Source organism: Prenolepis imparis, unplaced genomic scaffold, assembly GCF_030444845.1.
Source record: "Prenolepis imparis isolate NDT839.2.m4 unplaced genomic scaffold, iyPreImpa1.0 SCAF_7, whole genome shotgun sequence".
NCBI lineage: Eukaryota > Metazoa > Arthropoda > Insecta > Hymenoptera > Formicidae > Prenolepis > Prenolepis imparis.
The window spans coordinates 2,826,371-2,840,379 of record NW_028141165.1 but is presented as its reverse complement, the minus strand read 5'-3'; the positions used below and the strand labels follow the sequence as shown (position 1 = coordinate 2,840,379).

At 38.3% G+C, this 14,009-nt stretch overlaps 2 protein-coding genes across 3 annotated transcripts; one reads left to right on the top strand and one right to left on the bottom strand.

Annotated features, from left to right (window-relative positions):
• Positions 1-1,210: 1,210 nt before the first annotated feature.
• Positions 1,211-2,986, bottom strand: LOC145938418 (uncharacterized). The gene is made up of 2 exons (XM_083042043.1): positions 2,410-2,986; positions 1,211-2,052 (listed from the first exon to the last, which is right to left on the bottom strand). Exons 1-2 carry the CDS (start codon positions 2,419-2,421, stop codon positions 1,576-1,578), a joined length of 489 nt encoding a protein of 162 aa, XP_082898169.1. The 5' UTR covers positions 2,422-2,986; the 3' UTR covers positions 1,211-1,575.
• LOC145938415 (uncharacterized) lies at positions 1,568-10,450 on the top strand. 2 transcript variants are annotated; one of them, XM_083042040.1, is made up of 4 exons: positions 1,568-2,595; positions 6,339-6,935; positions 7,277-7,460; positions 8,009-10,450. In XM_083042040.1, the coding sequence occupies exons 1-4, from the start codon at positions 2,575-2,577 to the stop codon at positions 8,239-8,241; spliced, it is 1,035 nt and encodes a 344-aa protein (XP_082898166.1). In that variant the 5' UTR covers positions 1,568-2,574; the 3' UTR covers positions 8,242-10,450. The 2 variants fall into 2 exon arrangements, with proteins under 2 accessions (XP_082898166.1, XP_082898167.1); XM_083042041.1 differs by lacking the exons at positions 6,339-6,935; positions 7,277-7,460; positions 8,009-10,450 and adding an exon at positions 3,728-4,833.
• The last annotated feature ends 3,559 nt before the right edge of the window (positions 10,451-14,009 follow it).

Sequence of the window (14,009 nt, the reverse complement as noted above, 5' to 3'; positions counted from 1 at the left end):
TTTCCTCGCCGTTTCGCTCATTAACACCCGCCGTTACTTCGCTATCACGCAGCTTATCAATCTGCGTCGCCGCGCTCGATCGGATCGATCGAGTGATTTGTTGCGGCCACCCCTCGAGTCATTCGCTCGACGAGCGTGGAATATTCGACGTTACGAAAGTGACAGTGTGTCTATTTATTGCGCGATATAGTCATCCTGACGCAAATCTCACCGCAACGCGGCGGTAGATCGAATATTTTTGCCGGCACTTTGATTGGGCAAATTTCGCATTGTTGTGCGATTCGGTGAAACGCGAGTATCGCGTAATCATTAAGTAAAAAAAGGAAAGTGACGTGTGTGTAAGACACGAGAAAGCAGAGCACTGATACTTTTTTTCGGTAAATCTCTCGCGAAAAACTTATTGATTGGACACGAAGGGGTGGCTTGCCAATATTACATGTAAAGTTACATGTAGCATCTATTTAGGATGATCTTAAAAAATCAATCATTCGAAAAATGGTCGAAAATCGTATTCAACAAGTCTATTATCATTGTCGTCATCGTCTCCCAATAATTATGTCATTATTGTTTAAAAAAAAATTTAAATGATAGATATAAATATTGAGAGATTGAGATGAGCCTAAATAAAAAGCTTGTCAAAATGGCTAGCGCCTTAATTTTCATGGTCAACGACTTCACTTGCTAAATCTGTAAAAAGCACGTTATGAAATGATTGCATTTCGTGAATAAATTATTGCGACGTTTCAATGTAGTATAAACAGTCGGTCTCTCGTAGGATTAAGAAGCCATCGTCTCTTTAATGAGTATTACTCACTTTGACAGCTCTGCATAAATTTCGTACAAACGATTACAATAACGTGGTCTATAAAAAATTCTGTATTCTTGTTATATAAATATTTCAATGTCTAATTAGATATGCATTTTTCGTATATCGACACCAAACTATTATACAGGTTCGTTATATAATTTGATCAAAAGAAAAGCGTGATTGTTTGCGAAATAAATATATAATTCTAAATTTTAGAGAGAAATTTATAATTATTATACATAATACATATATAATTATTTATGCTGTTGATTTTTAATTATATTTCCAATCAAAAAATAATAATTATTTTTAATATTATTTTTTAAAAGTTAAGGTAATGAACATTTTTTCAAACAGATTGAAGCATAATTGTATTGTAACAAAATGTACTTTATTAATCTTTTATCATATACACTTGTTAGAATATAATTCGGTAGCACTTATCTTTAATTACATTATATCCTTGCATGTTTTTACACTCTTTGAAGATGAAATGTTCGCTCTACAATTAGCAACATGTATAAAAAATAAACTTGAAATATTCTGTGTGAAATATTCTGTATACGCAAAGTATATTAATGAGGAACTTACTAATCAGAGCAACCCTCACAAGGACATCTTCCAAAACTTCAGCTCTAATTTTTTAACGTACAAAAAGAGAGTGATAATCGAAATAAAATACTCGGAGAATTACGCCATGCCAAGATTATCCAGATTTATTCACATGCCAACGTTATATCATTTGCTTTGTAATCGACGAGTTTAATTCAAGAGACATAGAGATGAGCGAGCGACGCGCTGCGATCCAGGATGACGATCGGCTGTTGGTGAACGGCGACCGAACTCGCGACCTCGTGGCCGAGTCTCTCATTAACGTGCGCCGCTGCGTGTTCCGCCTTGGCGAGGGCCACTTCCGATGTGTCCACGACGCGCCCGTCTAGTCCGATCGGCGCCCCGGGCACCAGTTTGGTCGCCACCGCAACCGGTTCCACCAGCTGGGCTCCGCCGATCACGGCCACGTTCGCCGGCGCGACGTAAGCGAGTACGTCGGCCGATCTGACGGCTTCCTGGGCCAGATTGATCCTCTCGTTGATGTGAGCGGCCGCGTGCTCGGCCTTGGCCAACGCTACTTCCGCGGTGTCCACCACCCGGCCGTCTGGTCCGATCGGAGCACCAGATATCAAGTTGGTATAAATCAATGCTGGACGAGCGAAGGCGCAAGCCAGAACGGCGGAAAAGACGATCTGGAAAGTGTAGAATGATGTGTTTTTTAAATATTAATAATATTTTTTGCAGCTTTATTTTTTTTCAGATCCTCTGTATTTAAGCAATTCTTTCTGAGAAAAGAAATCACTGCTTAATCTTAACATACATATACTGTATTAGATAATTAATTGATACATATTAATCTAGAGTGGTTTAATGTACGTTTGATTTGGAGGATAAAATTATTTATAGAAATGGAAGTAATCTATCTTGATAATATTATTATTCTCCAAAGACACAAAAAGAATATTTTTATTTCTATCGCAAAGTTCAACGATATAAAATTAAGAAAATATATATCACAATATTTTTTCAGAACTTGGACTAATACTCACAAGAACCTTCATGTCGAACGAAATCACTTAGCTCCTTTTTAGCGCTACCGATGATCAGTACTCGCCAAGGTGCTCGGATAATATGTCTTGCACTCTGTCCAATACCTCGCTTTATATACTCCCTCGGAAAAAGAGACTTTGTGCCGAACGCTTCGTGTTACCAGGATGTGTACGTCCATCGTCAAGGTATGTTATAATAATCGATATATAATACGCATCTGACATTAACGCCCGCTCGTCCTCTCGCTCTCGTTCGTGTAATCGCGATTAGCGTCACCTCTGTCGGCACTTGCGACCCTCACGACGTTCACCTAAATTGGTCCCTCTCCTCCTTTCAACTAGATCGATCGAATCTGCGTAGTAACGATCGATTGAGCGATTCGCTCTTTTTGGCGTCGCCCATTTGTCGGTGATATGTTTTGGATTCAATCACTGACGTAGGTATATAATCCTTTGTCTGTCGGACAGTTTACTATCATTTCATGAAGAAAAGACTCCCTATTTAGCAGAGTTATATTATTGCAAAATGTCAATGATAAATAATCAAAAGTTTCACAACAATTCAATTTTCGAAATTTGCAAAATGTGTAGCTATCATAATTCTCAGCTCAAAAAATATTTAAAAATCAATGCTTATTATAAGATATGTTATAAATATATAAGTATATCAATTATTTTAAAAATTAATTTTCTTTAATTTTTATATTTCTGAAAGAAAATCTGAATTCTAAAACCTAAACACACATGTACTAAGTTAATTAAAAGTTTCTGTAAAATACAAAAATGTAAAAAGATTGACGAATTTGTTTTCACGTCGGACTAATCAAGGATTAATTAATATAGGTAAGCAGGTAGAAAGGCATCCTTACCTAATAGCACAAAAACAACAATGAACCTGTATCTAGCATTGGTTACGCGATCGACGCAGCCTTTACGTCTCAAGCGCGACCTTGTAAATCGCGACCGATCTGGTGGAGAAATGGAAACGGGATCGTGTGTCTTCTCGACCTCGTAAAAAAGAAAATCCCTCTCCGTTTCATCCTGCCGTGCTACCGATTGTAAACTCTCGTTTTACAAACAGGCTTACCTTGCTTCGGAAGTAGTCGATCATCACACGCAGCTTTCCGTTTCTCAAATGATTCTAGATCCTCTCCCTTCGCGTCGTCCCTATCGATCGTGATCTAGATCCGTCTGATTACGTGATCTAGAAGGGCTATAAAAGCGACTGCATCAGCATGCATCGAGTGCATCCTACGCGATTGTCCTCGTCGTTGATTGCGCTGAACAAGACCTGTCTCTTCCTGGTGTTCTGGATCAGGTGTTCTACCACGAGAGATTAAGATGAGACGTTTCGCGATCGTGATGCTGGGCCTGATCAGTCTGGTCTCGGCCAAGCCCGCTCTCCTATCCGTCCCGTTGACATACGCGACACCCTTGACACCTGGTACGCAAGTTGGTACCAGTCGCGGACAGACGCTGGACCGGGCAGAAGTTTCGACTGTGCACCTTGACGAAAGAAGAACGAATTCAGCTGAGACATCAGTTGGACCACGAGAACAAGACTCGTCCCGACTTAATGACAGCGCGCCACTCGGCGTCGACGGCAGGGTCGTGGACACGCCGGAAGTTGCAGCAGCCAGAGCGGCCCACGTGGCCGCGCACGTCAACGAGAAGATCAACCTAGCGAAGGAGGCTGCGAAATCCAGTGGTGCCTTGGATTCGTTGAGAACCAGCGACGAGGTGATCCTCACCGAAACGGTGGTTGGTCCTGACGGCAGAGTCCTCGGTACACCGGAAGTCAGAGCAACCAGAGTTAACCAGAAGAGTAATCTGGGAGTTAGCAACGCTCTTGCGCGACTCGCAGACGGTTCCGTGGTGCCACTGGTGCTCGGCAACGGTGTCGTCGCCGCTCTGGTCCCCGTCGGTCTCGACGGCAGACCCCTGAACGTACCGGAAACGGTGGTTCGGGCTCGCGACGAACGTCAGAATCCGGCGAACGCGAAATCTGTGGACGCTTTGGCAATCGCTGGTCCAGCTCTCGCTTACGGCAGGTTGATTTATTAAAAGGAAGAATCTTTACCCGATGCACCTTTTGGAGAACACATGTCTTGTAGCTTATTATGTGTCGGATAATCGCATGTCAGATGGTAATGGATTATGCATAGTTACTCTCTTTTCTATTTCTTTATTTCATTGCATCATTTTTTTAATGAAACGATTTATTGTGGGGAAGATTTACTCTATACGCTTATTAATAAAAAGTAAGTTTATTAAAAAATTGCGGTTTTTTACCAAAAAGAAGAAAGATGTAGTAAAATGTGATCTTCGTAATTTACTAAAAAAGAATGATTATATGATGAAGAATTATTAAATCATAATTATAAAAGGCAATTCATATAATTGAAGATGAATTAACATATCAATATAAATTCTGCTGATTTATTTGATCACATAATCGCACGTAAACATTTGAAGACAAAGGAGAAATTTTATAATAAAAAATTACATAAGCAAATTTAAAATGTAAAAAATACTTCTATATATTCGACAAAAAAGAATGAAAGATATGATAGAATAAGAATAGAATATTTATGTATCTCATCATGATTATAGGATGATTATTTTTAGCCAAGAAGACGCTATGCACGTTAGATTTACAGAAACAGAGAATGTATTTACACAAAACCATTATACGTATCTAGTAAAAGATTGTAAAAGAATTGTTATATCTTACAAAATTAATATAAAATAAATCGTTTATCTTCTGCATACATTCTGCGACTCAACCATTCGACTGGTCTCGACAGAATTCAAATAGCGCAAGAGGGTAATAAAATATTCCGCATCTCGTCTCCCCGGTGAGCTCTTGCAGACATAACCGATCCTTGCGAACCAGTCGGGAGATTCTGCACCCTTAAGGGACCGATCGAGAGGCATTTCGCGGATATAAACGGGCGATAAATTAGCGTCCTAATAATCCTCCTCTTCGTGATTCCGCTCGGTACCTTCTCCTTCCCTCGCGATAACGATTACACGCGACCTTGATGGTAGAGAGACGTAGAGCGAGGCGGATCCCGGCTCGGGAAAAAGGCGCCTAGTGGAAACCAGACGTCTCTCTCTGTCGCGAAGCCGGATTCGCGACGATCGCGACCTCGAAGACACTCGTGGGACCAGTTCTCGCAGTGTTCGTGATCTTCGTCGGCTTCACGAATTTCTCTTCGCGAGAGGAGGAAGAGGATCACGCGTCGCCTCAGGGCGTGGTTGGTCGCGAGCCATCGCCTATATAAAGGTGTCCTGGCTGCATGTCGGAATCGAGGATACACAATCGACAGGTCGTCGATAAGAAGACGCCATGAAGTTCGCGTTCGTAAGTGCTCGTCCTTCCGTAGGCATCCTACGCGTAGGAAGATCGATTCTGAGATTCACGTGTCGCGTTGGTGGTCTTACGTTGGTTTTACGACTGCAGGATAATATTATCTCTAACAAAAGCTGCTCGTGGTATAAATTATTCGGCGGAGGAGATTCGCTTCTCTTCCCTCGTGTCGTGCAATTTTTATCCCACTAGAAAAATCTGTTTGATAAGCAACGAACGAAGCTTTATATTCTATATTCTACCTCTGGCTAGATTATTATATGACTAATACAGTGGAAGTCTATATATAAAACGTACGGGAAGGGTTAAAAAAAATTAGACAAGAGAGGACATTTTTGTTTAAAAAATCTTGGAGCACAACGAATTAATGTCAGACGTGATGGGGATTTTTTCGACTTTTTTATCTCATTGTAATATCATCTGACAATACTAATCCATAATTCTAAACACCCGACACCTCCAGCAAATCTGCAATAAAGAAGAGAAACCGCAATGCGGCGAGATATGCAAATCGCCGTAAATCATAATCCTAAGCTGATCTGACATACGTTTTCAGCTTTTCCTTGTCCACTGCTTGATCGCCACCGGCTTCGCCAAGCCGCCAGTGTTTCTCGGCTATCAGGACAGTCTGGGTCAGTATAGTTTCGGCTACAGCGCGCCAGGATCGGCCAGGTCAGAAGTCAGGACGTCCAACGGGGCAACCAGAGGTACTTACAGCTACATCGACGAAAGCGGCGTGATCCAGACCGCGCAATACGTCGCTGATGGTGAAAATGGGTTCCGGGTGTTCGCCACGAATCTTCCACAGGCGCCGCTTCCGGTCCAGGACACGCCGGAAGTGATGGCCGCGCGCACGGCGCATCTTCAGGCCCTGGAATTAGCAACGCGAAGGGACGAGGAGGCTCAACAAAGTCACGATACGTATCCGGAAGTCGCGCAGGAAAGGAAGCTCGAGAGCAATCTAGGTGCCGCCGATCTCGGCAAAACGCAAGAACAATTGGTGGAAGCCAAACTCGCGGAACTTCCGTTAAAGGAGGAGAACAAGAACGCGGAGAAGGTCGAGTTGAAGAAGGATGACGACGAGACTCTGCAAGCGATTGCTTCCAGAAGCGGCGTCGATAAGACGAGCGAGAAGAACTCGCAGGACCGTGAGGTACGTTAATTATAAAAAAATTATTCTGCCCCAATCTCTAACAAAGAGTCTTTGAGATATAATATTTTACAACTTTGCATCTAAATTATTTATTCGAGTCTTAGAATTTCTGGAGATTCTCTCAAAACTCTTCTCTTGAAGAATAAATATCGACAGAGAAAACTATCTTTTTATCAATTTTTTAATAATATTTAATAGAAAGAATTTCTTTATATGTAAAATTTGTAAATTCTTGAACGAGATAATTAATGGCATATCGAAGCTGCCAGCGTATTTCGAAATTTCGCGAAATATTCCCGTCCCGAAATTCCTCATCGATATTTTCAAAAAATGGTCAACAGGAATCCTCCGGAAGAGTGACGGAGGAAATTGTCGGCGGCGCAAACATCCCGGCGATTCCATTAATTTCCTCTCGTCTGCTGCTACCTCAGGCACCAGGCGGAAACGCGGTGCCTATATTCCGCATCTCCCATGGAATCCACGAGATCGAGCCTTCCGTCATACCGGAGTCGTCGATTCTTCAAGGTTACTATGATAATTCGCTTATTATTTATTCAATCCCTTCTTCTGCTACTCCAATTGCATCAGATATTAAATTGAATTATATTTTTTGACAAACATGTTCAAATTCTCGCGTAATTCATTCGATGCGATTTGCTGTATAAATATTCTGATTATAAATTATGAATTATAAATATCTTGTGATCGGAATAATTAAGATCGGATTAATTTAAAAATTTGATAGGACAAGACTACAATTAAAATTATTTTTTTGTTGAAAAAAAAAATCAAAATTAGGCTTGAGAGAAAATCTTTAAATAAGATCAGTCTTCTCTCATTTTCTCGATCGACTTTTTCGCTCTTCTTTCGAAGGTCGTCGTATTTCCGGGACCAAGAACCGAGTCTGAGGTTGCCCTTCTCGGATCGCGACCGGTTCGCAAACTCGCTCATTGATACAATCTTGTAAATTGATCTCGTCAATTAACAAAATCGAGCCGGCAAACTGTAGTAAATATATAACTCGGAGGATTGTCGCGAGTTCTCGAAAATAATTGTCGATTTTTGCTTCGCAGGCACTTCCAGCGCGATCACGCCAGCGGCGACGATCTTGAAGAGCGCGACAATTTCTGGTAATCAGGCAACTACATCGGAGAAGGAACAACAACAACAACAAACACGACAAGCAAACGAACAGGTTGTCACTTTCAATACAATTCCACCACTGAATGTAATTCCGTTGAGTTCCAACTTCATCAGATACACATCGCCGGTGTCCCTTCATTACATCACTTACAACGTTCTGTGAAATATGACAGAATAAATATATATATATATATATATATATATATATATATATATCCTTTAGGGAGAGATGCGACAATTTTCATGCAAGCGAAAAATCTGGAATAAAATCTCAGATGAAATAAGCAGATTGAATCGGGGCTGTTTTTTTGTTGCGTTTGTTTTTTTTATGTGTCAAGATATTTTTATTCTTCTTTACAAAATAATGCGGGATGTTGTCGGACAATACACAACGGAGTATGATATATACGCGATATATAATAATCGATACCAAGGATAAGGATAATCAAAATCAGCATCATCATCATCGCCGTCGTCGCCAATCCTCATCTGTCACATTAGTGGAAATATACTTATAGTACTTTTCGGCGGTATTATAAAGTAATACTATTGTAAATTACATAAAAATGAGATAAACTAAACAATAAAATCCTTAAAAAAAATCGCAGCTTCTTACACAGTTGCGAGATAATGAGAACCTATCAGGGAGAATTGACAGTTAATACAAGATTTGATGATAAAATCATCTTAAATACGTAACTCTAGATTGTGCATACACGATATGTGTCAGTTTGAACAAATCATACCCCTAACACCTCAATTACATTCAGAAAAACTTCAGACAAGACGATTTTACACAACATCGGAAAATACGTAAAAATTTTTCACTTAAGAGTTTACCTCGAATTCTCTGAATCACTTTGATTTGAAATTGATCTGGGTTTAAAATAGAGGTTTCTGGCGATTCTCGAAGGACACTGCCTTTTTTTATTCGAAAACACAATTAATGCAACTGGCTCGCTAGATATCAGATGACTACGCATTAATCAGATAAGATTCTGCTTTTTTTTTTACTGGCCCGATTTATTCGATATTTGCATCGAGAAGAACTCGATCGTAGTCATACCATAAGCAGCGACTGTCATTCGCATGGACGATTTAAGCTCGAAGTGGATCGTGTAATAATAATTTATCAACGCGGCAGGACGAATTTCGAGGAATTCCGCACACACTCGTCCAAAATTAATTACAGCTGATCGATATTGCAACTATATATATATTATATATGCCGTTTCTCGCGCATGCTAATCACTTGTCACGCTTGTCATGATGGTGACGTAATCGCTATGTTAACCCGGATAACGAAAGTGACAGGCAGCTATTAATAAGATTGTCAATAATGTTTGATCTCGCTCGAGAGATAATAATAGTTATAATGACAATAATAATAATATAACGATAATATAATAATAAAAGTATATCAATAGCAACGTTTTGCGTGTCAAGAAAGTGTTGTAATAATATAATCGATATCTTTCTCTTTTTTTCTCTTTGTGTGCCTCTGTAGGCCCTGTCCTCTCTGTTTACCGTTTCTCTCTATACATAACATTCTCTTTTACATATATATTTATATATATATATAAATCTAAATTTTAATATGTATTTATAATGTTCATATTTATATATAACACACTTGTTCTAGACGTCAAACGCATTGACTTCGAGAAGCTCGGATGATCGATACCCTCCGATCCTCGTCGCGCGCGTACTTTTCTTTTTTTTTTCTTTTTACTTACTATCTCTTCATAATCTCCCCTCGGTTCTATCTATTTTTCCTGCCCCCTTTCCCCTCTTCCGATATACTATACACCAGTGAATGTAATATTCAATGCTTAATGTTCAATATTTAAATTAGAAGATGTATGTGTCAAAGTATATTTTAGTTTCATTTCTGACGGATACATATTTGTACCTGTGGACGCTGCTTGTGCTGTAATTTCCGTCGAATATTCATGAGCCTTAAAAGTTGCACGGTTCAATAAAATTTGCGATCCAAATTCGACCGAGAAATGCCCTGAAAAGTTAATTTTATTAATCGGTGCAGCTTTCAAAGAGATTTCTTATACTTCGCGACCTTATATATTTATATTAATTAGAGGAAAAAAATTATATCGAAAACGGAATTGGAGAGGCATAAACTACTGTGAACATTCATCGCGATTCATTTCATTTCACTATACATATCAACAATCGGAATATTTTTCTTTTTTTTCCAAAATTTAAAATATTTACTTAAAATTACTCGTGAGCAGTATTAAAACAATGACAATTTCTCTAATTGAAACTTGAAACATCTCTCCCGATCATTTTAATATATCGATCTTCAACATCCCTTATGTTTTTTGCGACAGCGAAAATACATTCGACAGAAAGTCCACTTTTTCCATTTAGAATCTCGTGAACGAGCGATTTTGTAGAGAAAGAAAAATGTCTTGTTTAATTTTTTATCCATTAATCTATAATAAATTTGTATTAAATTAAATTTGTATTAAATTCTCTCGACATCCACTGCGAGGTGTGTCACATATTTTTTCTATTATTTTTGTATATACGGAACTGTTGTATGCGCTAAAGAAAGACAATTTCCGCGACATGGTCTCCATATCCCTCGTTAACGAATCTGATGCACCACGCTGCATCGTCTGCATCGTTCGCTTTCTCTCTCGATCTAACGGCGTATCTTGGAAAATTCACGTGTGTGTGGGCGGTATAACTCTTAAATATCAACGAAAAGATTAAACGCACGGACCGACGTGCGCGTCGAACCCGATGATAAAATCTGTCATATCAAGACAGGCAAGAGTGCAATCGGTTTTCACGAAAAAAACCGACCGCACCGATCGAATCCTACACGTATATTCTCTCATTTTATAAAAAATGCGGCAATTTGATTTTTTCTTTCCTTTCGCGACACTTTGCGTTTCTCTCGAGAAATTCTTGAATTAACGATCTCTTTGGAGGCCGGTTTCTTGTGGGGTTTTTTGGAAAAAAGCGACGCGCAACGCACGGCCCATCGAGGATATAGGTATATCCACATAAGTCTCTCTGTTTTTTTTTTTTCTTAATTATTATACTTCTCTTGCTATACATCTCGCGAAACTACCGACTTACCTGGGCGACGATAAAATTTATTACTCTCTATATAATTTCTGCTATATTTATTATAATCTCCCTCTTCTCCGCATATATGTGTGTTACGAGTATGACCTGTACGTGTCCGTGTGTATATATATAATATATATATATATATTATATATATATATATTATATATATATTTAGAAGAGTGTCCACACCGCTGCGTGCGCGCGTGAATGTAATTAGCTCGAGTAATTTTCTCGCCCTGACTTAATTATAACGTATCGACGATTTCGATTGGTCGAAAGGCGCGCACGTTTTTCTTTGTTGCACGTTAATTATATGAACAATTGACTTCGTACTCGTTTCTAAAAAACTTTTAATCATCCTACAGGCGACTCGAAAAAAAGTCTCTCTTTCGCTCTCTTTCACACACTCTCTCTTTCAAATAATGCTGTCACTAATCTTCGCGCCCGTATTTTAATTCTTCATCGTCATTTGCACGATACATTCTCCGGAAAAAGGTGAATTGTTATCTGCGAGCTTGATAAACAAAAAAAAAAAAAAAAAACGAATCAAGCTGAGAAAAATTCGCACGAAGAAACGTTAAAACCAATTTAGAAAAATGATATAATAAATATAATAACGATAATTAATAATGTAATATAATAATAATTAAGAGCTACGACTGTGTTATTATTATCAGCAATATTTTCAATGAAATACTGGTGAAAATATCGCCATTGTGTTACACTTTCAAAAAATATTGTTTCATATTGCAAACATTTTTTAAACATTAAACACCTGCAGGAAATTTTTAACATACTTAATTAATTGAGAGAGAAAATATCAAGTTTGATTTGTCATCTTGTCGTCATTAATAAACGATTCATTATAGTAGTATTTCTAGAGCCTATACAGAAAAAATATCGAAGAAAGTCGAAACTTCTCCACGACTTTTAGCCTCATCGTGCAGAATTATTTGTAGCGTATCGCTAAATTCTTGACTGATATTCAAGAAATAAAATTTGCAATTATTCTTTTGCTCTCTTCCGATTTTTATCACAGTCGAGGTTTAAGTATCGAGTACAAAAGCGTGCGATTATTACTCTTCTATTTTCGTAAAACGTTAATTATTATTAGTTTTCTGAACACACATCTTTGTTTTATTAATATTATAATTGAGAAACATAAATGAGGAGTGTGCGCTTATTATTCTTCTCTCTCTTTATTATTCTCTTCTGAAAATATATTTAATTTTCATAATACTATTCTTTAAGCGTACGATGTAATAAAATGGAATGTCGTAAAATATTCTTGCATTGTCACATATACAGTCGCAGTTTCTTCTTCTTGAATAAATCAGATGTGAATTTATCGATACGCCACAAGAGATACATCGTTCCTCTACGAAAAGAATGAGAGATCTCCGACTTCTCCGTCAGATGAAACAAAGAACAGAGATGATATTTATATATATAGCTTTCTTATATTTATATATATGTACTTTAGAAGCTACGTTAATTTGTGTGGCCTAACAATTAGTGTCTGTCAATCGTCGCTCTCTTTCTCTACTAATTTCGGAACACTGAAATACAGGGACTTTATACACATACTATATATATATAATATATATATATATATATATATATATATATATATATCTCGCGATATATCGCGCACTATCGTGCTCTATGATATAATTTTTTCTAACATACCAATGCTTCCCCGAATGCGAATTTTTAAACGTCGACTAACGACACCGCCGGAAAACGCTCGGCTATCTCTCGCGAATCCCCCGATGATCGGAGAAAACCCCGAGTTTGTGTTTTCCACGTTTCGTCACGTTCATTTCCCCGTCGCGGATAAAGCGCATAATCTGAAAATCCGTTCGCCTACGCTTTAATTAATTGTACGCGAAGCCCTCGCGCGTAGCACACGTATACGATTGATGATTTGTGAGGAGGCGATCAACTGTGATCAACTATAGACCGACCATCATTTATACTTTCGTCTCGATCAAAGAAATCAAAGATGCCGCGGACATTGAGCTTGTACATTTCGAAAATGCATTCCAAGTATATGTACTGCTTGTGCGAGTGTCTGTGTATCTTGTGTGAGCACAATGATGTACAGAGAACAGCATCATGCAGAAGAAAGATTTCGTCCAGCAGTCGGAAACTACAGGCACTCCTTGCATGTCGTTCTTGATTCGATACTGATAGGATGTTGAATTGTTTTCCATTTTAAACTCGCTCTAAAAGTATCTTTCAATTACAATATAAAAAAGAAAAAATATATTGTATAAATATATATAAATGTAATAAAAGATTAAATTATTATAGAGAAAATTATAAATGACATTTTCGGCTTTTTTCACATAATCGACGCAAGGCAGCTTGATTATCGTGTCTCATTAATGCGAAAAGTTTATTCTCATGCATAACGATATTGCCATCGAGCCAATAGCGACATAATAGTGCCTCAGTGAGTGTCGACGTGCTGAAAAATTCCAGTGACAGTAATAGTGATGATAGTAGAATTATACAATAACAGTGGTAGTAATAGTAGTAGTAATAGTAGTAGTAGTAGTAGTAGAGCAGGCCGTTCGAAGTAGATGACGAAGGAGGGAACACGACGACAGGCAGTAGCATAGCGATAGTTCGATGATCAGTTTTTGAGCTGGAAGAAAAGTCATTCGGGGAGAAGAGAAATTGAAATACGAATGAAGTAGATATAAAATTTGATAATATATAAAAAAAAGAAACCTCTCACGAAAAAAAGATCTCTTCGAAAAAATTGTTCTGAAAAACTGAATCTATTTTCTAAATTTTATATTTATTCGCGAAAATTTT